We start from the raw sequence: 24,934 nt of genomic DNA, 5'->3' as shown, positions 1-24,934 counted from the left end.
TCATTTGTACATCTGGGGAAAAAAAAAGATTTTTTTTTTTGTTTTTTCCTTTTCTTTACAGGAAGTGAAATGGAAAACGTCAGTGAGACATACAGGCCATTACGTGATCTGAAGTAAGGACATTCCCAAAAGAGGAGAAAAAAATGTGGTGAAGCATCATACAGCATTTGGGAAATTATTTCTGCACTATACTTTACAAATATGGACAAACTTAGATATCTAAATTACGATATCTGAAAGTGAATCATTACAATTTGCAATTTATCAACTAAATTAAAACAAAAGCAGTGACATGCTCCTGGTAGATATACAATCTGCAGTAGTCACAGCTGAAAAACCATTTTCTCATTTCACTATAATACACAGTTATCTAAATTTTAGGTTCAGTGCTTTCTTCCAAATGATCAAGTAAAGGCTTCTGTCAGGGCTCAGACTTCTAACATGAAAAATGATAGCCCATTCCAGAATAAAGTCTTAGAAAATTAAGTGCAAACCCATTATATATATCCTTGAAGAAAAATCATCCATATTCAGTATTGTACCTTCAAAGATTTCATGAGAAGCATCTTTCAAAGTCTTACCCAAAGAATCCATACAGGAAGCTCTTACCCTTTTTCAACGCTTGCATGCACTGCAGAAATTATACCTTCAAGGACTCCGAGCGGATCTTTCTCTGTTATAGATGAGTCACCATTTCCACTATTAAGGGAAGACAAAGTTACAATTAAAATGGTCCCTAATACCGTATCTCATTTTTTGCACTTGCAGTATTTATATGAATTGTTCAATAATTATAAGAATGTTCAATTTTCGCTTCTTAACTAGCAGCTTTATTTTAATGTCTTCCTATATTCAGAATTTTCATCTTTCCTATTTTTATCTTAGTAAGTGGCCAGCACTCCAGTGGACAACACTGGATTAAAAATCAATATAACTCTATTCAGAACAGATGGAACATGACTTGTTGCATGAAGAAAATTTAGCATACTCATTTTATATTATTATATTGCACTCCTAAAGTTTGAAACAGGAGTAGAAGGCTGTAAACACTGGTCTTTTTCTCAAAAGATACTGCACATATGACTGATAAAAATGCTGTTCTTAGTACCGGTATTAGCATATGGTAGCTAAATAACTTTTTTATGAGTGAAGCTTGAATCTCAATATTTTTCTAAACATCTTCAGAATATCTGGAAACAGTCAAATTATAATTTATAGTACAGAATATATGGAAATATTCAGGGTTTTAAACTCTGAGAAGACATGATATGTCTCCAAAAGATAAAATCCATTACCAAAACACACAAAAAATTCATCCTCAGAAGGCAAAAAAAGAAAAAAAAGTGTATTTTCACAGAAAGAAGATGTAACAGAACTGAACACTTTGTTTAGGAAAAAGAAAAAAAAAATACACCCTTAGGGCAGTAGTGTGGAAATGGTAAAAAGCAGACCAGTATTCAAATAATCATTTTATGCAACTAGCTACATGCATTAGGAGATGGTTTCAATTTCCTTTAAAACACAAAAAGCTAAAAAATTTATTATATGTCCCTAGAGTGAAGACAGATATAAGACGCTTCATTAATGCTCTTTTTATAAGCCACTTTGTTAGTGATTTGTTTACAGGCCAGATTTAAATTTTCCATTTTTTGTGCCCTTTTTTCAATTAAGTTCATAATAAAAACACATCTACAATGGGCATTAACATGGCATATGAAAAGGAAACTGGAATACTTGCAAAGCTTGCACACTAAGAAGAGCATGAGTATTGAAACAGAAACAAACAGGACATTTGCAGCCCTTCAATACTTGAAGGGAGATTATAAGAAAAAACGGTGACAAACAAGAGAGTCAATTCAGACTACATATAAGGAAGGAATTTTTACAGCGACGCTGGTGAGACACTGGCACAGGTTGTCCAGAGAGATGGTGGATGCTCCTTTGCTGGAAACATTCAAGGCCAGATTGAAGTGAGTGAGCTGATCTAGGTGAAGATGTCCCTGCTCATTGTAGGGGGTGTTGCACAAGATAACCTTTAAAGATTCCTTCCAAACCAAACTATTATGTGATTGTACAGTGTACAGAAAGTGAATTCTTACTGCTCTGCTTGCACTTACTTATGTTTAGTGTACATGAATACCATATTGAAGGAAACCGACCAGCAAACGTTATATTTTGGGTATTCTCAATTTAGAGATCAGTTCTGGACAGTCCTAGCCCTTGCTCTTCAAAAACTGTTCATCTCTCTAATCAGAAATTAAAGTTGTTAGTTCCTGTCACAAGCAGGCTCTAAGCTCCTCAAAAATACCCTAAAACAAAACAAACTACCCCCCCACAAAAAAACCCCAAACAAACAAACAAACCAACCCAACCTAAACCAAAATGGGCCAAAAGAAATCTATCTACAAAAGTTAATGGGCATTTCTAAACACAAAAAAAATCAGTTTCTGACAATACATCTGTGAAGTTGATTTTCCAGAACAACAGATGTATGAACATTTACAGGAAGCTTCAAGTTTGTCAGACACAAGACAGGTGTCTTTCACTAAGCACAGGGAAAGGAGAAAAAAGGTTAATCTAAGCAGTAAGCCGCAGTTATCTAGAATAAGGAAATATTTTAAAAATTTAAAAAGATGGCAAGCTACTCATTTTTTAAGCTTAATACTGCCTTTACTGCCTAATGGTTAGAGGAACTAAAAAGAGATGACAGCTCTTGAGACAAACAATCCTGTCAAGTTTCCACAGATTACTGCCTTGTTATTTTCTTAATAATTAATGATTAAAAATAAGCAGCTACGAACAGAAACAAATATAATTAATGAAGGATTAGTCTTCCACACAGATTATATGCTATTTTATGGATGTTTTAAACAACAGAACATGATTTAGTGTTCACCTCAAAACTCCTAGGTATGAGCTTGCTGTAATTACACTGATAAAGGCTTATTTTGATTTCAGTTCAGTGTCAGAAAAAGTGATGCATATTTAATCAAATTCCTCAAACAGAATAAAGTACAAAGAACACTTGGAAGGAATAAATTAACTTAATCTAAATTTTTTAACCTAATTACTGTATTCATTGAAAATACTCCAGCTTTATTTTCCTCCTTCTGATTGCGCCTTGTCATATTTAAATATGAGGAAAATAAGGAAATAACAGGCTAATGGCGTTACCATTCAAAACTGGGGATAAATGTCTTAATGGTAAACCATTATTTCCATCTAAAACACCACAAAATCATTATATACAAGTTACAAAATTACTCTGTATTACCTCTGCTCAAATAAGATGAGGTAATAAAAAATTTGATTTTCTTTTCCCCATTAATGTAGCTACTCTTTCTAACAAAGCTGGATTTATCCTCTTCAACAAACAGTGGGCATTAAACAAGGAACTCAAAATTTCACCAAACCTTTCCTGCTCACTGCCTGGTGAAATTTCATAAAACACTATATCCCTGTGGACATCTAAGAGAAGAACTCTAGGAGCAGCAGGTGAAGGAGACCATGAAGTCTTCAACAGACAAAATGTCTTTCCTGACTGACCAGCCATGGACATGCCTGCAGTCATGGATCATGGAACGCTTCCTATCCACCATGCCAGAGATCTTAAGCAAGGAATTAGACTGAGTCATAGGTAAAACTAATCAGGAGACCATAGTTGCTAAAATATTTTGGTTTGTTTTCCACAAGTTCATGGTTTCTATTGAAGAGGCAACTGATTTTTATTTATAGTAGCTGTTTCTAGAGGCACACAAGGAAGTGCACAATATGTAAATCATGTAAAATATGAAAATATGCTCTGTGGAGAGCTTTTACACATACCAATGCAAGAGTTTCTATTTTGAATTTTGTGTGCCAAAACTAGAAAAGTAGTTAAAAGAACTAGAGGACAATACTGCTCTTAAAATTGCAATTCAATGATTTACAAATTAAAACATACTAGATTAGGCAAATAACTATGTTATATTTAACAACCAATCTGTTTCTGAGAAGGCATCAAAAGTTGTTAAGCCTGTCATATCATATGCTGTTGTAAAATGAAGCCAAAAAGTAACTTCAGCTTTCATGAAGACATTACTTTCTAGAAGGTTCTTCTGCAAGAATGACTATATATGCTAATAACAAAAGATATTTTCCTGTGTTTGAAGGATGGTTGTAGTTAATGCAACTGAAAGAAAGGATGTGTATTTTCAGTCACAGAAGTGGTGGACTGTTGCTTAATTTTCAGGCAAATCACTGATACTACCATAATTTTTCACATCCATACAGGCCTCCTCCACTTATGTTTGCAATACCTTAATTACATGCCTTGTCACCACAGCTATAGGAAATCCACGTTCAGTGTCACAGCCTTCCAACTGCTACTCTGAAGGTTAATTGTCAAAGAAAGAATTTTACAACTAAATCTCTTTCAAAACTACTGTATAAAATAACCATACTGTGTAACATATCAAAGCTCCAGTAAATAAACCTAAAAAAGGTATTCCTTTGAAATGTTGCATTTATTGAGTAAAAGTTTGCCTTTACCAGCTACACAGGCAAGACTGCTTCTTTAATTGTAGAAATGCAAGTATTTAACAAAATGTTGTAATTTGTGTAGTATCTTGAAAGTGAACATCTGCGCATAAGATAGAGATTAATCCAATTTTAATCATAACAACAGGAATACCAGCAGGCTTAAGAGATGTCAAGTAACAACCTTTCTTTTAATTCCTCCCTATATTTAGATTATATGTAGTACCTTATAATATTAACCCTTTCTGAATTTCATCATAGGGAGGATATTATCTCAAGTATTTTCTATTTTAGCTGATGCTAGGTTTTCACTTCATGTTCTTTATCATTGTAGTAGACAAACCTTCCATTGATCAGAATGATATAAAATTATCTTTCTCTTCTTTTCCCAAAAATACAGCAGAGTGTGAGCGGAACATTTCTACTGACCACATAAGGTCACAACACACACCAAGCCATCTTAATTGAAACTTCCAACTCATTTGCCCACCTTTGCCACTACAGTTTTCTCTAGGAGACAATCATTCCTCCCTTTCCAGTCAAGTGCTGCATAGGAGTTACTGGAGACAGTCACTGTCCCAGAACTTTAAATCAACTTGCAGCCATCCCAGCCTTGCAATGCATATAAAGAACAAGAATTTCAGTTTGCAGAAAAGTGTTGATAAGAAGTAGAGTAGAAAGGAGAATTCTGATAGGTTTCTCATACTCTGCATGTTAATGAGACTCATTATGGTCAAAATAACTGGACTTTGTGAGCTTTGTATCCAGATACATCACACTGCTAGTCAGGAACAGCAGGACAGTTATTATCTAAAGCTAAATTATTCTTCTTCAAATGGACAAACCCAGACAAGAAAGATTATTACTTATGTTGCTGTGCAAAAGCTCTATCATCGAGGATGCTGTGAACATTCTTAAACTGAGTGACAGGAGAAATCAATTTTCTGCCAAAGAGGACTGCAAACAATTTGACAGGCTACCCTCTTTTCATCTGTGGCACTTCAATCTGCTATAATATATACATGCATGCTGAAGAAACAGTAGAGCCATAGCAAACTTTCCATGCTAGACTTCTTTTCCAATTCCTGGTGTAGGCATTCAGATCATCCTGCCCATATAATTTTTCTGCATGCAGAACAACAGGATAAATTCTCAAAGTTTTATCTCTCTAAACTGGTCTTAGAAGTGCTAAACAGTGTTTACCAGACATCTAACAGCAGAATACTCTTTCATACTTGTTGCACGTATGCATGTATACATCTCTTTGAAACAGAAATACTTCAGAAGAGAGTTTTGCACGAACAGTTAAATGAGAAGTATCTGTTCAATTTAAAATGGATGATGTAAAATTATCCTCCCTGCTTCCCTGCACTCCCTTAAAAAAAATGAGCAGGAATAAAATATTTCTAATGAACCAAACCAACCAGCGCAAAAAAAAAAGCCCAGCTCCTAGAAATGGCTCAGCAATTTTTTCCAAAGATGGAAATTGTATGACTTCTGGTAGGACACACTGCTGTGGCAGAAGCTATTACTAGGCCTCTGCTGCCCAAATACCTGCACGAGTTACTATTTCCAATAAACACGCCTTTTAACTCTGTTTAAGAAGGAAGAATTATGTGCCATTGTAAATGTTACAAAAATTCCCAAGGGCACATACAGATAACGGAACAATGCTGTAAAGCCAATGCTTTTAACAAAAAAGTGCCTGTAAGCTCTGTCTGTCTTTGTTCAAATTGCTCAGGCTTCCCCAACTCATAAAAATATAATATGAAATTATTGGTAAACAAAAACATAATCAAAAAAACTTTCCTCTTACTGCAAAATCCAGACATTAAAAGCAAACAAGTATTCACTGAAAATAAACAAAACAAAACAAACAACCAAAAATCACAACAAACCAACACACCAACTCAACCATCAGAAAAAAACCTTTCAAGAATCCAGAAGAAAGATTTTTGTGCTTACCTTAATATACCTACAATTTTTTTGATAGCACATTGGACAATATCCCGAGGAGAAAGGCCTAGATCTCCAACAGCCACTTGCAACAACTGCTGCACCATGTCCAGGGGTTGACCATCTATACACATGGCTACTGCTTGCTCATGGATTTTTTCTTTCTCCGACCTTGACAGATCATATAAATAGCCATACTTCTGTAGTGCATCCTGTGAACAGACAGTTTTTGGAACACTAATCAGTGTACTGCTTATTTACAGGGCTGTATCAGTCTTCCTTTCTGCTAGGAATTAACATATACTGAGAAAAAAAAAAAGATTGACGGAACCGAATTTTCAAAACCCAGGTCAACAAAAGCAAAGGTAGAAAACATTAATAAAATATGACAGAAGATTGATGCCTATCACTGCTAGTCATGGTAACACTCAAAGCAAGCACTTGATCAGTAATCATTACCTGTTTGCTGCTTTTCAAATAAATGATAAAACTGTGAGTGAGTGTTTCCAGATGAGCAAGAGATTGTTGCAAATGATTCAGTGTTTCTTCATAAGCAGCAGATGGGCTTTCAGCATCTTTCATGTCATTATCTGAAGTTTTTTTTCTTGATTTCTCAGAAAGATGTTTGACTGCCTTAATAGCCTTCTTAGTCACTTCTATCCTGGCTTCAACTGGCAGCTGAAAAAGATTGCTCAATTATTTATTCATTCATTACCTGTACACTACTATTTATATTACAGCAGTTCCAAGAGGTCAGGGGGCTCCACAACACAGCATAAAACTAAACGAAGTATTTAATGGGAAACAATTTTGTTTCTGACTAGTTATTTATTAAAATGATCAGTATTCCTTTACTTCCTTCTGTTGTCCTTCTTTTTACTGACTCATGTTCATTTTAAACCATATGAACTTCTTTTCCTAATTATATTAATTATTTTTGTAGACTGCCACCTTATAATCTTTGATTTTCCGTTCTTCACTGAGAGATGTGTGAGAATTGCTTTACAAGACTGACTGATAACTCACCTAAGATTAGTTTTGTCAGGTTTAGACCATGGTTTAAAATATAAGATCATAACCATAAGCAAAAACCCCATAAGGACTGAGAACTTTTAAATCAATCTAGTTAAAGCCCAAGTTATACAAAATACTTTTAAAGACTCGTACAACCAGCTGTATCTAGGCATTAAACTGAAACAAAGTCTGACTTTCTTGTTTGGAGAAAGACACAGCTTGAGCTCAAAGTCCAAAACAAAGTCTGAAGTATGATTTTAGATATTCATGTATGATTTGCTCATTTGTAACTTCAAGTACGTTTTAACAATGTTTGCAATATACCCTCCAATGGGTGGGAGTGTCCTCTGCCTGAACTCTAAACCCAAAGCATTGGGTACTTTTAACATCAAGTGTTTTAGTTGCTGCAATTCTGAACAAAGACATAAACAATTTTAACTTTCAAGTTGAAATACACAAGGAATAGAATAAAAATGCTTAAATCTGTATGACACAGTGAATAGGAAATAAGATGAAATATCATAAAAGAGGGCAAATAAACTGCTACAGCATTATTCATACAAAGTCCAAGAGATGTTTACAGCATGAATTTAACTAGCTACTTCTAAAGCCATAAAAAGTTTGATAAGGATTATTTAGTGGAAAGTTTTACAGTTTACATACTGTAAAACTCCCTAGATAAAAAGTCACAAGTGAAAGATCTATAGTTTACTCCTGGTTTTTTGTGCTATTACTGTGAACCACACTAATGGTCTACTGGATATTTTAAGGATGAAAGCAAAATGAGTGGACATTATTGTTAGAGCTAAGAAAGTTTGCCAGTTTGAATGCAATACAAAGGGAATTTTAACATATAGTTTCAAATGCAACAGAGTTCTATTCCCACTCAAATTAACAGAGTTTGTTACTGTGAACAAGGCCTCAATATCAGGTTTTACTCTAAGCAAGGAAAAATTCATAGCCTCCACATCACATTAAAATCTAACAACCACAGCTGGATTTATATATCCATTTTATAAACATGATAAAAGAAGAAAACAGCTACATATTTCATTTTTTTCTCTTCTAGTGTACATTCTAATGTTCAAAATGCAATTAAGAGTGATGCAAAAAGCAAACAATTTAAGTATTCCATCTAACTTATATCCTAGAGAAAAGTGTCAATATACTGCCAGTTAAGAAGTCATGTTGCCATAAACACATGCAAAATAAAGCGTTCAGATTAAAAAAAAAAGAACTAAGAAAGAAAATACAGCTTTTTCACAAGCCTGTTTTAATTTTGCATTCACATTTGCATAGTGCCAAAATGCAGCACTATGAACATATCATTTCTCTGGTTATTTTATTCCAAACTGTGAATAGCTCTCCTCTCTACTTCTAGTCAGCTTCAGTAATGAGATTTGGTATCAGAACCAGTGATAAAAATGTAGCTTAGGGGTTAGTTCAAGCTTTGTTTGCATGTGAAGTGAAGTTTTAGATTTAAAAAGCTTTTACAGTTTAAGAAGATCTCAAAATCTATAGGCTATAATGTGTAATAAAAAAATCCTAAAAATCTCTTTTCAAACCAAAGAACACCAATACTATTTCACCTCAACAGTTTTTACTCCTCATCTCATAAGCCTATTCTCCTCAAAGTATATAAGTACTTAATAATGTATAGTATGAGTATCATTTACTTCTATGTGAAAATGTTGACCCTGCTAGTCTTGTTGCCAGTGATTAACATGCAAGTGTGAGATTATGGCAACAGCTCCACTCCTTTTAATGGCACAGGAACCTGGGATCCCAGCAACACTGAAACACAGAATGGGTGGAAGGGGCCAGCAAAGGGCATCTGCTTAAACAGAGCCACCTAGAGCCAGTGGCCAGTGGCTCTTGAATATCTCCAATGTGGGAGGACTCAACAACCCCTCTTGTGCAACTTGTGCCAGTGTTCACTCACCCTCCTAATGAAAAATGGAGGGTGAGTGATGTTCAGATGGAACAGCTGGGTGCAGTTCCTGTATCTGCTGCCAGATCACAGAATCACAGAATGGCCTGGGTTGGAAGGGACCTTAGAGACCACATAGTTCCAGCCCCCTTGCCTTGGACAAGGACACCTTCCACTAGACCAGACTGCTCAAAGCCCCACCCAACCTGGCCTTGAACACTTTCAGGGATGAGGCATCCATAGCTTCTTTGGGTAACCATTTTTCCTAATGTCTAATCTAAGACTACTCTCCAGTTTGAAGCCATTCTCCCTTGTCCTGTTTCCATTATGTCCTTGTCTGTCTCCATCTTTCCTGTGGGTTCCCTTCAGGTACTGGAAGGCCACAATTAGATCACCCCAAAGCCTTCTCTTTTCCAGGCTGAACAATCCAAATTCTCTGTCTTTCCCCATTGGAGAGGTGCTCAATCCCTCTAATCTCACCCAACTCTTTGTTTGCTACCACTGAGCATGACATTAGATGGCATAGAACACACCTTTGGCCAGCCCACGTCAGCTGTCCTGGCTATGTCCCTTAACCACTTTTTGCCTACCTGCAGCCTACTCAGGGCTGAGGTATTGAGATAAAAATTAAGCCTTGACACTGTACAAGCAGTGCTCAGCAAGTCAAAATCCCAGTGTGGTATCAACACTGTTTCAGTCACAAATCCAAAGCACAGCCCCATTGAGGCTGCTACAATGAAATAAAACTTCATTCCTACCAGACTCTGTAAAATTCATCTGGAAAAAGTTTAAATGGAAGTTTAAGGAACCAGCCAAAGAAAAGATATTTGTGAAGTTTCCTATTAGTGAAGTTTCCTATTCCACTCTCAGAGCAGATTTGATTAAAATAACTATATAATGAAAGGCACGAGAAAGTACCTTGCACTGATACTAGAAAAAGAAGTACTGTCAATATCCATGAACAAAACAAAGTCAGGCAGGCAAGGCAAACCAACTGAACTGGAGCACAGTGATAAAATGAAGCCAAGTAATTCAAAAAGTAACATCTGAATGCAGTCACGCTATGTAAGAACATTTCTTGTACACCTTCAGGCAATGTCATGCCCTTTCTTTTTCCTTAGTGTTTTATACAGCATTAAGTCAATCAGCCAGACAAAAGATAGTGAACAATATTCTGGGCTTTTTTTTTTTTTTAACTGAGCTTTTTTTATACAGTTATTTTAAACAGCATTTAGTGTCTCTAAAGTCAAGAAAATGATGCAGGTTAATGTTCAGTTGTAACAGGTTCTCATTCCACACCTCTTTGGTATGTGGTCAAAAGAGTACTACTGACTCAGAGAAAATAAGTCAACCTTTCAACTCAAATCACTAAGTTGCAAGAAAAGTTCTTTTAAATCTTTTAAAATAGAATTTGGGAAAGATGTTATAAAAGATGGAATGTTAAACAAAAAACATCATAAGCTGTAATCTGATGGAAGTCTGCAATAGAGTACCCATGTTAGGAAAATTTCAGCTTCTCTCTCACTACAGAAGACCAGACTGATGATACCACTGCTTTTTATTCTGCTTTTCCCATCTAAAGCTGTAGCCTTTTCTTCTTCTAATCAACATATTGTGCCAAGCTCCATTTGTAGTGTGTGTTCAATAATGAAAATACAGTGATTTAAAAATATTGTATTCAGTTGTGGTTTTGTTGTGCTAGGCTTTTTTTCCAGAGTACTGTTAATCAAAAAACCATCAGGGCAATGACCTATGAGCTCTACAACAGATGGTTTCTTTAAAGACATAACCAATTCTCTAGCACAATGAACAAAATGCTGGCAATGAAGGAATTAAAAAAAAAAATCCCCAAACTATCTAAAATGCTTCACAAAGATCACAGAAACAGGAAATGGCAAATCATCATGGTAAGAAGTTGATACGATCATTGCTATAATTAACAAACTATGACATCAGTATTCTTTAAAAGCAAACAGAGCTGCTGGGAAAAAAGATGACAGATTCAAAATGCATGCAAAAATATAAGCAGTCATTCCAATGAATATTTGGAATATCTCCCATTTAGGAAGAAATCTGTTCCATACACACAAATAGCCTTTTCTTAACATTACAGAGACTGAATGATTTATTATTTAGTCAGAAAGACTTAAATAGTTATACAGAGTTAAAAGCGTATCTGAGTAGAAATGCCACAAGCAGGAACCTTTTCACCTGCTTGCAGCAGTGAGCTTCTGTGGTCAAGGGATCAATACTTCAGCCCGTCAATGTGTGAGGAAGGCACTGACAAAGGCTTAAGGTCCTTGCCTGTTTCATTTACCACAAATACAAAAAATATTGCATCAATCTGTACCTTCTTCAACTACATTAACTATGTTACTTTAGGTCTATGGTTTTCTGAAGTCTTACTATGATGCATCTCTGCTCACACAGTTCCCATCACACAATGTGACCACTTCATGAACCCTTAATGCCTGGGAACCAAATCTTATCTTCCAGGTGATAACTCATTTCTACTGATTGCAAGAAACATGGGAGAAAAGAATCTCTGGCCTCGTAGAGCTAGAAGTACCTAAAACCGTGTCACACCCTGAACTACAATCAGTATAACAATGTTAGTTGCTTTTTCATAAATGCAAACTCCTCATCCATTTCTCCAAATTTAGACATTCTCTCAACCCCTCTGGCCAGTTAAGCACTGCTCATTCAGTCACTGCTGGCCCAATTCATAAGAAAGCTAAAACATAGAGTTTGTGGTAAGAGACAGGAGAATAAAAGGGCCCCTGTCAAAGCTCATCACATTCCTGTCTTTGTCAGGAAGAACAAGGAGTTGCAGAAGCCACCACTAAACCCCTGTGTTTTCATTCCCTTTTGCATAATTACACATTCTGCTCCCAGATTTTCTGCCATATCCAAGTGACACACAAGCAAAAGCAGCTGCCTGTTGCTTTGCTGGCCCACCACTGCGTCTCCTTACTTCTACTGAAATACTGGAACAGCACAGATATTTTGATGTCTGTTTCCTAAGCTCCCACATGGTGACAACAGCAATGCTACCTCTGAAGTTGAACTCATGTAGCCTACAGTGCTATGTAACCAAGGTCCCATTACCTCTTAGCACTTGAGACATTTCTCAATTGTTTCTGACCGAAAGGGGTTTTTCCATGGAGATACTGTTCCACAAGAATACCAGTGGAGTGCATCTCATCATCTCCCTGGAACATTCTCTCTTCTTTCCCACCTTCCCCTTCTGATATTTGGAAGGAGTGAGAGAGAGCTGTGAGGGTATCTATTTGTTTTTTGGGTTTTTTTTGTCAGGTCACTTCTCAGCACTCCTAAAAAACCCACTTCACTATCTCACTGTAAGCTTCCTCTCAAATTTCCTCTATGAGAGAAAGCTCAGTGTCTCAGTGACAGTACAAATTATTTCATTATAATGACCATGGTTTTTTGCATTTTGACTAAGTATCAGCACTTCCATGAAATATTTAAATATGCATCTGTTGTGGGAATAGGAAACTGATATAGTAAAGTATTTGGTCACAAAACTAGACTGGGAAGAAAGTGCTGAATTAGAGATTAAAAGAGTGAGCACATGACCAGGGCAGCCTCAAAACACATAAAATTTAAGTAACAGGCACAACCCAAAAGGTTGCTTTTATGTATGAAGTGTTTTGCAGATGGAAGGTAGAGGAAAGAGACCTCAGAGATAAGTTTCCAGGGTCTATAACGATAAAATTTCTCATTGTACAATTCTACTTGAGAACTGAACAGGATCCTGAGGCAAAACTAGTTGCAAGCTGTCAATCCTAAACCCAGTGCATGGCACATTAGGTGATTTGACCAACTGTTTCAAGCACTTCTTGAGCTTCTTTCATGGCCAAAAAGCTAACAGGTCTCTACTACAAAATTCTGCCTGACCACAAACCACAATCTTCTTGCCTTTAGTGTTTCTTTCATGCGATTCCTTCTCTCTACTCTCAAGAGGGCAGAGAAAATGTATAGAATCCTGAACAGAAACAAAGGAAAATAATCAAGGTGTTTCAAAACAGACATATAGTGGAGGATATCCACTCTCTCCCAGTACCATTCATCTGGAATAAAGAAGAAATAACCTTGAAATACTCAAGAAACATTAACAGCAAGAGTTTCAAGTAGTCTGTTGCAATGACATGTAAAGACAGTACTTCCTTCTCATTAGACAAGCCATGCCCTTGCTACCTCAGTTCAGGGTCAAGTCTGGCAATTAAGATCTCAGGAGCAGTCTAAATCATTGCTCATAAGAATGAAAAATACCTTTATGAGATAAAAGGGATCAAAACACCTAACCCAAGACAACAGTTCTGCTAAAAAGGCTTCAGAGACAGCTGATGGAACTAGAGAAAACATGCTGGTTTACTCTGACAGTCAGATCACAGCATTAATTCTGTGCTGACAAAGTGTCTTATTAATCCAGCTAGCATTTTGTCACCAAATTCTGATATAGACAGAGGTTAGATGGGTTCTAATAAACCTATACTAATATTGTGGGAACATTAAAACAATATTTAAAGACAGAACAAACTGAAATTCACCTCATTAAACATGGTGTATAAATACCTCAGATAAACTGTCACAAACCAAAATAAAGAAGATAGACACAAAAAAACCCTGGACACTATCACCTTTTCATTTCAGATAAAGGTAGTGAAGACATCTCTAGATCTTTTAATAAAGTAAAATCTAAGAAATCTCATTTCTTTTTTGTCCTTCACAGTAAAGATATGTAAGAAAGCATGGGTAAAACTTTATGCTAGAAATAGCCTTGCAAGTAGGTTTCACTGAGCAAAAAGAAACTCCACATCTGGTAATATATGTTACACACATGAAAGTGCATTCCTTCAAAATCAAGCTTTCAGCCAGATGAGATTACAACAGTTTATAATTTACATTACAATGCTTAGAAACCACATGCATTGGGCCAGAATACTTTCTCTGTGGAACATCTTATTCCGAATGCAAGAGCCTGGTACTAAGCACAAGCCTGTGGCACAATGAATTTTAGTATGAGCACAAGTAAATAAATACAACCACACCAGTGTCTGGTGGAATGAGAATGCAACAGGGCACAGGCAATCCAGGAGGGTCCTGGAATGCACTGATGACAATGTCCTTCTCCAAGTCATACAGGAACCAACTAGGAGAGGTGCTATGCTGGAACTTGTTTTCACCAACAAGGAAGGACTGGAGGGGAATGTGATCATCGAGATCAGCCTGGGCTGCAGTAGCCATGAAGATCCTTAGTGCAATGAGGAGGGTGCACAGAAAGTTCACTGCTCTGGACTTCAGGGACTTGCCATGGGATAAAGCAAAGAGGGACCCAAAAAGGTTGACTGATATTGAAGGATAGCCTCCTTCAAGCACAGGAACAATGTATCCCAAAGAAGTAGTAGTCAGGCAAAAAAGCTAGGAGGCCTCTAGGGATGCACAAGGAGCTCTTGGAAAAACATGAAACACCAAAAAAAAGCCTACAGAGGGTGGAAACAATGACAGGTACCCTGTGAGGCATACAGAGGAACTGTCCCAGCAGCCAGTGATCAGGTTAGGAAAGCTAAAGCACTGCTCAAACTAAATCTTGCCAGGAACACCAAGGGCTACAAGAAAAGCTTCTGTAGGTATATTGGTGAGAGAAGAAAGACTAGGGAAAATGTGGATCCTCTCTGGAAGGAAATAAGAAGCCGGGTTACCTGAGACATGGAGAAAACAAAGTCACTCAATAGCAGTTTTGCATCAGTCTTCACCAGCAAGTGTTTCAGCCATGCTACTCAAGTTGCAGAAAGCAAAAGAAGGGACTGGCAGAGTGAAGAACAAGCCCCTGCAGAAAAAGCTCATGCTCAAGACCATCTAAGGAACCTGAAGGTGCACAAGTTCTGAGTCCCTATGAGATGCTTCTGTGGGTTGTGAGGGAATTGGTGCATGAATTTGCTAAGCCACTGTCCATCATTTGAGAAGTTGTGGCAGTCTGGAGAAATTCCCACTGACTGTAGAAGGGGAAAGGTAGTCCTCATTCTTAAAAAAGGATGACCTAGGGAACTGCAGGTTGGTTAGTTTCATCTTGGTGACTGGCAAGATCACGGTGCGGATCCTCCTGGAAACTATGGTAAGGCACAGAAAATCAGGAGGTGGCTGGTGACAGCCAACACAGCTTCACTAAGGGCATATCATGCCTGACAAATCTGGTGGTCTTCTCTGACAGGGTTACAGAACTGGTGGATGAAGAAAGAGGAGCTGCAACTGGTGTCATTTACCTGGACTGGTGCAAAGCATTTGACACTGTTCGGCATGACACATAGACTGGAGGGATGGATGTGACAGATGGACCACTTGGTGGATTAAGAACTGGCTGTGTTGGCTGCATACAAGGAGCTGCATTAAGGGCTCAATGTCCAAATGGACAGCACTGACAAGTGTCACTCCTCAGACGCTGGTATTGGGACTGGCACTGTTTAATATCTCTGTCAAAGACAGGGACAGTGGGACTGTCTGAGCCCAGAGGAGGCCACAAAGATGTGCAGAGGGATGGAACAACTCTCCCGTGAGGACAGGCTGAGAAACTGGGCTGTTCAGTAAGGAGAGGAGAAGGATCTGGGAAGATGTTAGAGCAGCCCTCAACACCTAAAGGAGGCTGCAGGAGAGCTTTCCAAAGGGCCTGTAGTGATGGGACAAGGGGGATGGCTTTAATGAAAGAGGACAGGTTTATATTAGATTAGATAGATGGAAGAAATGCAGAAATCCTCCATGGCAGGGAGGTTGGAACTTGATGGTCCTTAAGGCCTCTCCCAACCCAAACTACTCAATGACTCTATGAAATACACAATATCTTATTCTCAGTTAAATGAGTACACAAGGTCTTTGAGGTTCCATCAAAACTCTCACATCCACAGATCTAACTCCCCTAAGTGAATAAAAATCCCTTCTTTTCATACTGGCTGTCATAAGAAGAAAAGGTAGGCAGGGAAAGGTTTACAAATTTATCTTTAAATACTGCAAAATGAAAACTGTAACATCTCCTGGGACTTTCCTCTTGATACTATACTGAACTCATATATTATATGCTTCAATTGAGGACTAAAATTCTTTAAAAATATCTCCTTACCTTTGTGACAGCTTTGGAAGAAAAAGTAATTTCATCAATGAAAGTAGCAATATCATCTGGATCAAGTCTATCAAAATATTTGGAACACATATCATATGCATGTAGCCACTCATCCATGGTTTCTGGTATTTTTTTAATGAGATGGTGATCACCATTCCAAAAAAGTTTTTGCAACCACACAGTATAAACAGAACTTGGTGACAGCATGCTGCCATCTTTTTTAGGAATTTTGGGAGCCAGCTTGGAAATAGATAAGATATTTTGACTTGTAAGGATGGGCTCCAATGTTTCCAGAGGGTTTTCATTTTCATCTGTTAATTTTTTGTAATTAAGACCTAGTGACAGAAGGAGAAAGAGGTAAAAGTTATTCATAATTAAATCTACTCACACTCCAAAATAACATCTGAAATAATGAATACACTAGCATCTGCAGAACTAAAAAGACTCTAGCCCATCCCCTTTTACAAACATAAATACTGACAGACTTAGATTTTATTATGTCTTGGTGCACGCAAAATTTCTCAATCCATGGAACATATTTTAACATTATATATCACTCCAGCAAGGGGGAATTGGTTCCTACTGAAAGAGGGTAGATTTAGATTAGATACATGGAAGAGATCCTTCGCTGTAAGGGTGGTGAGGCACTGGAACAGGCTGCCCAGAGAAGCTGTGGATGCTCCATCCCTGGAAGTGTTCAAGGCCAGGTTGGGTGAGGCATTGAGCAAGCTGGTTTAGTGGAAGGTGTCCCCGCCCATTGCAGGGGATTTGGAATTGGCTGATCTCTAAGGTCCCTTCCAACCCCAATTGTTCTGTGATTCTATGACACAACCCAAAAAAAGCAGATTCTCAAAGAAGCAAGAACATATATATAGTATATAGAATCATGCTAGAACTTAAATGTAAATCCCAGAAAACCTCATGCAAGTCAAAGCATGAGTCTTCATTAATTTAAAATATTGCAAGGCACTAACACTACAAGTAAACTAAATAAGGTCAGCTAGAGATAGGACATGTAGATCCATTTACATCAATATTTATATAATCAAGAGTCATGCTACTACTCTGCCTCTCAGAGGAAGAACATCCTTGCAATTAATTTACCAACAACAGAAGTATTTCTAGAAATGATACTATTTTGTTTTCTTTGCATATAATTTCTAAAGTAAATGACTACTATTGCCATGTTCTTACTCATACACTTTGGGCCTGCAACCGCTGTAAACACTTAGTTGTTGTTCCTTCACTCCTATCTCTAAACTATGCTGAACACTGAGAATTTTGATTAGGCATGCAGTGCAAAGATTTAATTTTTTACCACACAAACTGATGAATTTATGTCTCACATATTTTCCCAGGACTTTTTTTTAATAAATTGCTTAAATAAATTAATGAAACAATAATTTCATGGCACAATTTTCTTTGGCAAGCATAACAGAACTTGATTGTTGAATAACATCAACAAGAACTGAGGGTTATCCCTTGTCTCCAAAAAAATTGACTTCTTTCTTCCTGCAATACATGAATTCATAGGCACCATCTCTTCAAACTTTGCAGCACAGTTAGTGTTCAGTAAAAATTAGGTTCCAATACTGATCAATTAATTCATCCTCATAGGAGGTAATGCCATACAGTGTGTATTTTTCATTCTGAAAGTGGATTTGCAGTTGTACAACTAAAATTCAAGAAAGTGTCCAACTAACAAGCAAATTCAAAGTAGTATTTCAAGTTCCAGAATGCTTAGCAGCGGTGTATTTTACAGTAATTGTCTGAAAATGTAGGGCTACAAACATTGCTGTAATTCTGGGAAAGGAAAAGGTAATATCAAGGGTAAAACATAACAAAAAATTATCCTCTTTCAGACAAACAAACACAAAATGCATGAAGTCCCTAATATATTCTGTAATTCAGACTCTCAAAAGGTAAACTTTCTTAAGCCCATTGAGAATATTCATGTTAAACTTGTAGTGTTAAAAATTATACTCTAGGAACTTGATATTTTTCATTTAAAATTTCACTATGAAATAGCACCAATCATTTTAAATTGCATCACTAACAGAAACCTGCTCTTGTTTTTTCTTGCTGTGATCAAATAAATTTCCAGTAAAACAAAGATAAAGAATTTGCGACTATATTAATTGTATTCATCTCCTTTGCTCACAGAAAAGAAACAATTACCAGGAAAACATAAACCAGCTGAGCATAATCATGCCAATACTTACATAACAAAGTAATAAATACAGTTATGAAGAAAACAAACAGGTATTCTCTTACCTGGTGCAACTGCTTTGAATTTTTTCAGGAGTCGGATGTGAGTTTCAGGTTTAAGAGCATGGTTCACCACTTCTGAGCAGCCACAGCTTTCCAGGAGTGTAAAATAGTAAAGCAACCGCTGGTGATCTTGGCCTTCAATACTTGGGTAAACATATTTAGCCATGTGTTCATGAAAGGTTTCAGGACTGCTTTTCAAAGTCTCAAACAGACCAAGACTTTGTGCTCTTTCTTCTATTTGCAGTGTCGATAACCTGTGTTTAGAAATAACTTTTGCTTAAAGGCCTGGATGTGCCATGAAAGACTCTTACAGCTGCACACCTGGGAGACAGGACAATCCTTCCCTCTCTCTAGGGTCTCACTCACAAACACTTAGATAATTGTACACTCTATAAACAAAAGCTAAGCAACTCTTGTATTTCCTGATCCTGTTACCTCCTTGGACATGCAGATTAAGGGTTATGAATACTGAAGTGGAATTCAAAGCAGGACTTCACATCTGTGAGTATAGCTATATGTAAAAGGTAAAATACATCCAGGACATGTGTGAAGGAAGACTTTACTAAACAAACTAACCAGCCACTTGTGGCTGAATGATGTTCAAAGATCCTACTGCCCAGTCAGAAGCTTTTCCAATCCATTACATTCTGTTTTCTGTAGCTGATGAGTACCTGTGCACATCTTGAGAGATATTATCACTGAAAATTGGCTCTTGCTCAGCAATTAATCTGTTTGGCACTATTATTCATGCTTAGGACAGTTTACCAGGACTTTGACAGTTTAACAAGTTGCTTCTCAAATTGTCATCCACGAAAGCTTATGAAAATATAGTAAGCCTTGGGTTGACATCAGTCAGTCTCACTGCTTCAGGAAACTCTTTCCTGAATCTTTTGAAAAGAATATATTAGCTCTTTCACAGTATGAATTCAGACACCTCCAGCTGAATACGCAAAAGATAATCACTCTTTTTTCCCTCAGCTGGGAGAAAAATAGGTGCATATCATCTTAAGTTTATCTTTCTCAACTCAAAGTTCTACATAAATCTGAGGAAAGAAGTAACCTACAAATGATTCCTACCTCGAGTCCTGCCAGAGTCCAATCATACGGTACATTAGGATAGTACATTTAATTTGGAAATCTGATGTCTTCTTATACCATTTGATTCTCCTCTACTTTAAAACTCATTAAATTAGAATTTCATCATTTCCTTCCCAAATACACATGCTGTAAGTTAGTGTTTCTCTTTAATATCCAAGTAAAATGTCTGTGTTTCATTCTTAAAGATCATTTTGTTATAGCAAACACCACAAAGACAACCTTCTCAGCTTAAAAATTAACTGATTTCTTAGGGAGAACAAGATTTTTTTAGTTATTTTTACATCTGTGACCTATCCCAAGATGGTTAACATTGCAAGCATTCTTTTAATTCTACAGATTCTTCTCATTTGTTAATTTTTCTACAATATTAACAAAAACAAGTATGATATTAATAGAAATAAAGTACCATCCAACTCTTCATATTGGAGAAAGCAGACACTTGGACCTGATGTATTTCAAGACTGTGATATGACTATTTTTTTGCGCTCATACCCGAAGTTCAAACTAAAAGCTAGTTGAGCATTAAAATATACAAACAGGATTGGCAGATGTTTGCAGTGTTTTTAGGGCAGGGCTATGGGCAGATAAGAAGAGGTTATGGTGTTATTCAGAAAGATTCTGGAACAAGAGGTGCTGTGATAGACAAAAGTTTGTGTTGCTGATATCATAAATTGCATTTTATAGAGTTTTGATAATCAAATGTGATCAGATTCCTCAAAAGAAATAACTAAATTTCCCCTTAATTTTTATAAAATGTCATTCTGAACAATTTTCAGACTCATATTTCACAAAAAAGTCATAATTCTTTGTCACCAAATAATCAAAAGAATAGTTAATACAAACTATGTTAATTCAAACTCTGAAGCTCTTTTGAGCTTCTCCCTATGTAAAATGGCTTACAGAAATACTGCATATTTGGTTAAAGGGATTAAGTCTTAGAATAAACTTAATTTCAGTTCAGAATGAATGCATAATGAAACATCTATTATTAATGCCATAATCCCAAGACTCAAATATACTGTAATGGTCATTTGCTGTCAATCAATTTTAAAATGAGATTATGATACAAAAATATGCTCAGCAGCATATTATGCTATTATACATCAACTTTTAAGACTTTCTTTGAATTTCTCTAGAGAAAATAAGGTTACTCTCTACTTCTGTGATTTCAGAATTCTATGAATACTAAGCCAAGGAGGACAAGAACAAAGAAAACAACAGAAAACTGTTGCAAAACAGTTGGTAATATTTGAGTCCCAGAGAAGGCAGCTGGCTCTTTCACACTACGCCCAGTGTTGCCATGTTTATATCCTGACTGTCTGTTTTGTTTAAAGCAGTAAATAATTTAGCAGCATCAAAATTTAGAGGGTATGACTCCTCTGTTTTTTGGAGGAAGTGAAGAAAAATCTCAGAACATTATTTCATCTTCCCCAGACAATTCACTAGGCTTTGTTTTTTATGCGTCACATTTTATAAAATGTTTCAATGCTTTTTTTAATTAATAGTTAATGTTAAGAGACGTACCAACACTGCTGCAAGCTAAAGGTGGTTTAAGAATGTAACACTTGAAACAAACCAAATTAATTCATCATATCTGTCAGAACAGGAGGTAAGAGCTGCTGCATTACACAGGGAGTTCTACATCACTGTCATCTGCATGTGCTATTCAGGCAAGTAGCTTCGTCTTCCATCAAATGGGTTTATTCTTCTTTCAGTAGGCAAAAACTGCCTGACATGATGTAAGAGGTTAAAAGAAATAAATACATAAATTTAAAAATAAAGACCCTAAAGCCACTGTGGAATGAACATTATAAGCACCCCTCCCCTTATGCCACACCAATGCCAGGTTTGGTCTGCCATAATCTTTTTAGGCTAGAACAGTTTCAGTAAAACATTGTTAAAAGAAAAAGCCCACTTCTATCAAAAAATGAAACTAATATGAACAGATGCACAATGTGAATAGGGATATATTTATTTCCTCTATTATGTAGAATAGAGGTCAATAAAGTGCAAAAAAAGAGTAAAAGAGAAACTTATCAGGTTTCAGGATATATTACAGGGACTGTCAGAGTAACTACAGGATAAATTGCTACTGCAAGAGAGAACTAAACATTCAAAGTTATGGAAACTTGAACACTGAAACAAAGTCCTGGAATACTCTGAAGAACAGTAAGACACACATGGAGTTTTAACCTTGCCTGCAACAGCAGTTTGCATAATGTAGAAAAGACAAATATTCCCATACTATCCCAAGTATGGGACAAGACAAATGAACAAACAACCCAAACTCCACTCCCAATATAATTAAATTCTGTCATACTTTAGCATTTATTTCTGTGTAACAGAATTGTATGTGCATTTGCAGAGGAGACAACTTACCCACTGTCAGTGAATAAAAATTCCAGATGGGTCATGTAAACTTCCCAAAGTGGAACACTGTATCGCTGAGCCAAAGAAACAGCAATTTTATAGACATTTTCTTCAAGTGTCCTGGTAGAGGACAGGTATGAGAGAAAATAAGGAAAATTATGTTAAGCCCTATGAGATGTAATATGAAAATAAATGCTTATGTTAGAAAACTTACTATGTCTTTTTCATAAAACAAGAACATAGAAAAAAATTTAAATAAAAATACATTAAACATGTCTTTCTGCATTTACTTTTACTCAGTGCTCCATTTGGGGAAAAAAAAGAAGAAAAAAGCTACAAAGATAATTCAAAGACAGGAACCAACTCCATAAGCACTGGTTCTCAATGGCAATTTCTACTCAACCCTGTGCTAAAATAAAAATCTCAGTTTTCATTCCATTTCAATTACAAAGTGATGAAGGATGTAACTCGTCACAGTTAGCATTTATTTGATTTCATTGCAACACCTACAGTGTTTTAGCACAACTCATATATAAATCCTCAAAGCTCTTCCTAGTAGTTCACAGACAAAAACACTTCCAGTATTTGTAGACTAAAAGGTGTGAAGATGTCCAGCTCATTCTGTCTTAAAATATTAAAAACTGCTTTTCTGTTAGTGCATAAACTCTTTGACAAAAGAAGAGATGGAGAATATGGTAAAATATGAAAGCCTAAAGTTAACTTCATACTAATCTTTACTAATCCAGTATAGTTGGGTTCAAACAGAGATGAACGGCTCTTGTTTCTAGGCTGGCATAAAGGCTGTTAAGGCTGATGGTGGGATTTTTGGGTTTTGGTTTCAGTTTGGTTGGGTTCAATCTTTTCTCTTCAGGATAATTGCAAGAAAAACATTATTTGTGTGTAATTACTTCCTCATAGGCCTGTCATGAACAACTTCTTTAGAATGTACTTAATGTGAATCCTTGAGGAGGCTCTGCCTGAGCAGGGAGGTTGGGCAAGATGACCTCCAGAGGCCCTTTCCAAGCTCAGCCATCCTGTGATTCAGTGAAGGAGGAAGATGGTATAAATGCTTCAGTTGCAAAATAATCCAGTCAATCATACAAATCAGGAGTGTCTCCTGGAACTAGTGGGATCCTTTCCTCCTGGAACTTTATAAGTTATACCACAATCCTCCCCTTCTGTCTAAGAGTGGCATGCAGCAGCAGCAGCCTAAGGCAGTGGTGGTTTAGGGAAATTATACCATATAAATGAAGAACAGTACAAGCAATTTATTCATTGTCAAGGTCATGACAAAAGCAAGCAGCTGTTGCACAATGAAAAGCTGAAAAAATGTCCATTACCTTGCAAAGAATCTTTTAGCTTTCTTTTACACACCCTTTTTCATGCCCAGCACTGCCTGCCTGTTGGTCTGAGTCCAAGGACTGCCAAAGGAAACCTCACTGAAGGTGAGCACAGGCACACTTTGGATGTATTTTGGTGTTGCTTACCCAAGAGTGGTGCAAACTCAATAAACAACAGCTTCCAAAGATATACACCAAATACAGAAGATAATACAGACTACTACTGGTTAGCTAGTTTTAGCAAATTGCTCCTTCTAGTTCAAAGCTGTTTGGTAAATAAGATGCAATCTTTTCCAGGTGTTGTTCCTTCAAACAGCACTTCATAAAAGATTAAAAAACATGAGGCACTTAATTAAAAAATAAGAACAAATATGCTACACAATTACACTGAATTTGTGCATCTTTTCCATTAGAAAATGCAGATTAAGACTCCACTGAGAGGATTAAAGCAAAGAAGCTGCAAGCTGAACAAGTAATTAACTGGATCTTTGCAACTGCCCAATATGGAAGTGCCACTTCTAACCCTTTCATATTGTGTTTTTACCTCTACTTACTGTAAGAAACTTTCTCTTCATATTTACTTTATTTTACAAGAGACAGTATCTATAAACTCTTGGGTTAAAATGTAAGTTATCCTGCTGTAATCAAAGTAAGTATCTGTAATAAGAGAAGACTACTTGTGTTGAAGTTGCTGTATGTAGTCATCAAGATGTAACCTGCTGACACACTAGATGGATGAGCTTAGTAACAATATATACAAAGCAGGCAATTCTAATTAAAAGACGATTAAAAGCTATTTTTATGAATGCAGTGACAAAATCTGTGCAGGTACAGATTGCACAGATACAAAGCATCAGCTTTGTTCTTCAAAAGCTTTATGCAGACATCAGCTGAAAATCTGAGATTATATTTAAAGCTTCTAATTGCAGAGAACTCTTCCTCTGACAGTCTGTCAACTAGTCAGCTGTGACTGTCCCTAAAACATAAGTCATATTCATGACTTGTTCACAGCTTGAAGTACCTGCATGCAGATATTAATTAAAGGTATTTTTAATATGAAAAGTACTATCCTATATCTTTCTTTTTTTCTATTCTGGATTTCTGAAAGGTGAGATAAAAGCATGTTAAATATCAGAACGTATGTGGTGAAGTACTTCCAAATGACTACACGGAAAAAATACAGTGATATACAGCAGTCCTAACTAAATTATTAAGAATAAAATACAGTTTAACAACTATTTTTTTTCAACTATAGTTCATTCCAAACTTTGATGCATGGGCAGACCTTAACAGATTGCTAGGGCA

The 24,934-nt window shown here is 36.6% G+C and overlaps 1 protein-coding gene across 1 annotated transcript in view; it reads right to left on the bottom strand.

The window, feature by feature from the left end:
* The window catches only part of NBAS (NBAS subunit of NRZ tethering complex), a 156,322-nt gene that overhangs the window by 37,322 nt on the left and 94,066 nt on the right, over positions 1–24,934 (bottom strand). The window contains exons 42-47 of the mRNA XM_030945947.1: positions 22,299–22,409; positions 18,825–19,075; positions 16,551–16,885; positions 6,934–7,152; positions 6,484–6,686; positions 610–699 (exon numbers count right to left, since the gene is read on the bottom strand). Of these exons, the coding sequence (XP_030801807.1) occupies positions 610–699; positions 6,484–6,686; positions 6,934–7,152; positions 16,551–16,885; positions 18,825–19,075; positions 22,299–22,409 (1,209 nt within the window). The remainder of the gene's footprint in view (positions 1–609; positions 700–6,483; positions 6,687–6,933; positions 7,153–16,550; positions 16,886–18,824; positions 19,076–22,298; positions 22,410–24,934) is intronic.

Source organism: Camarhynchus parvulus, chromosome 3 (genome assembly GCF_901933205.1).
Source record: "Camarhynchus parvulus chromosome 3, STF_HiC, whole genome shotgun sequence".
NCBI classification, from domain to species: Eukaryota; Metazoa; Chordata; class Aves; order Passeriformes; family Thraupidae; genus Camarhynchus; species Camarhynchus parvulus.
This window is presented reverse-complemented; position numbering and strand designations above follow the sequence as displayed.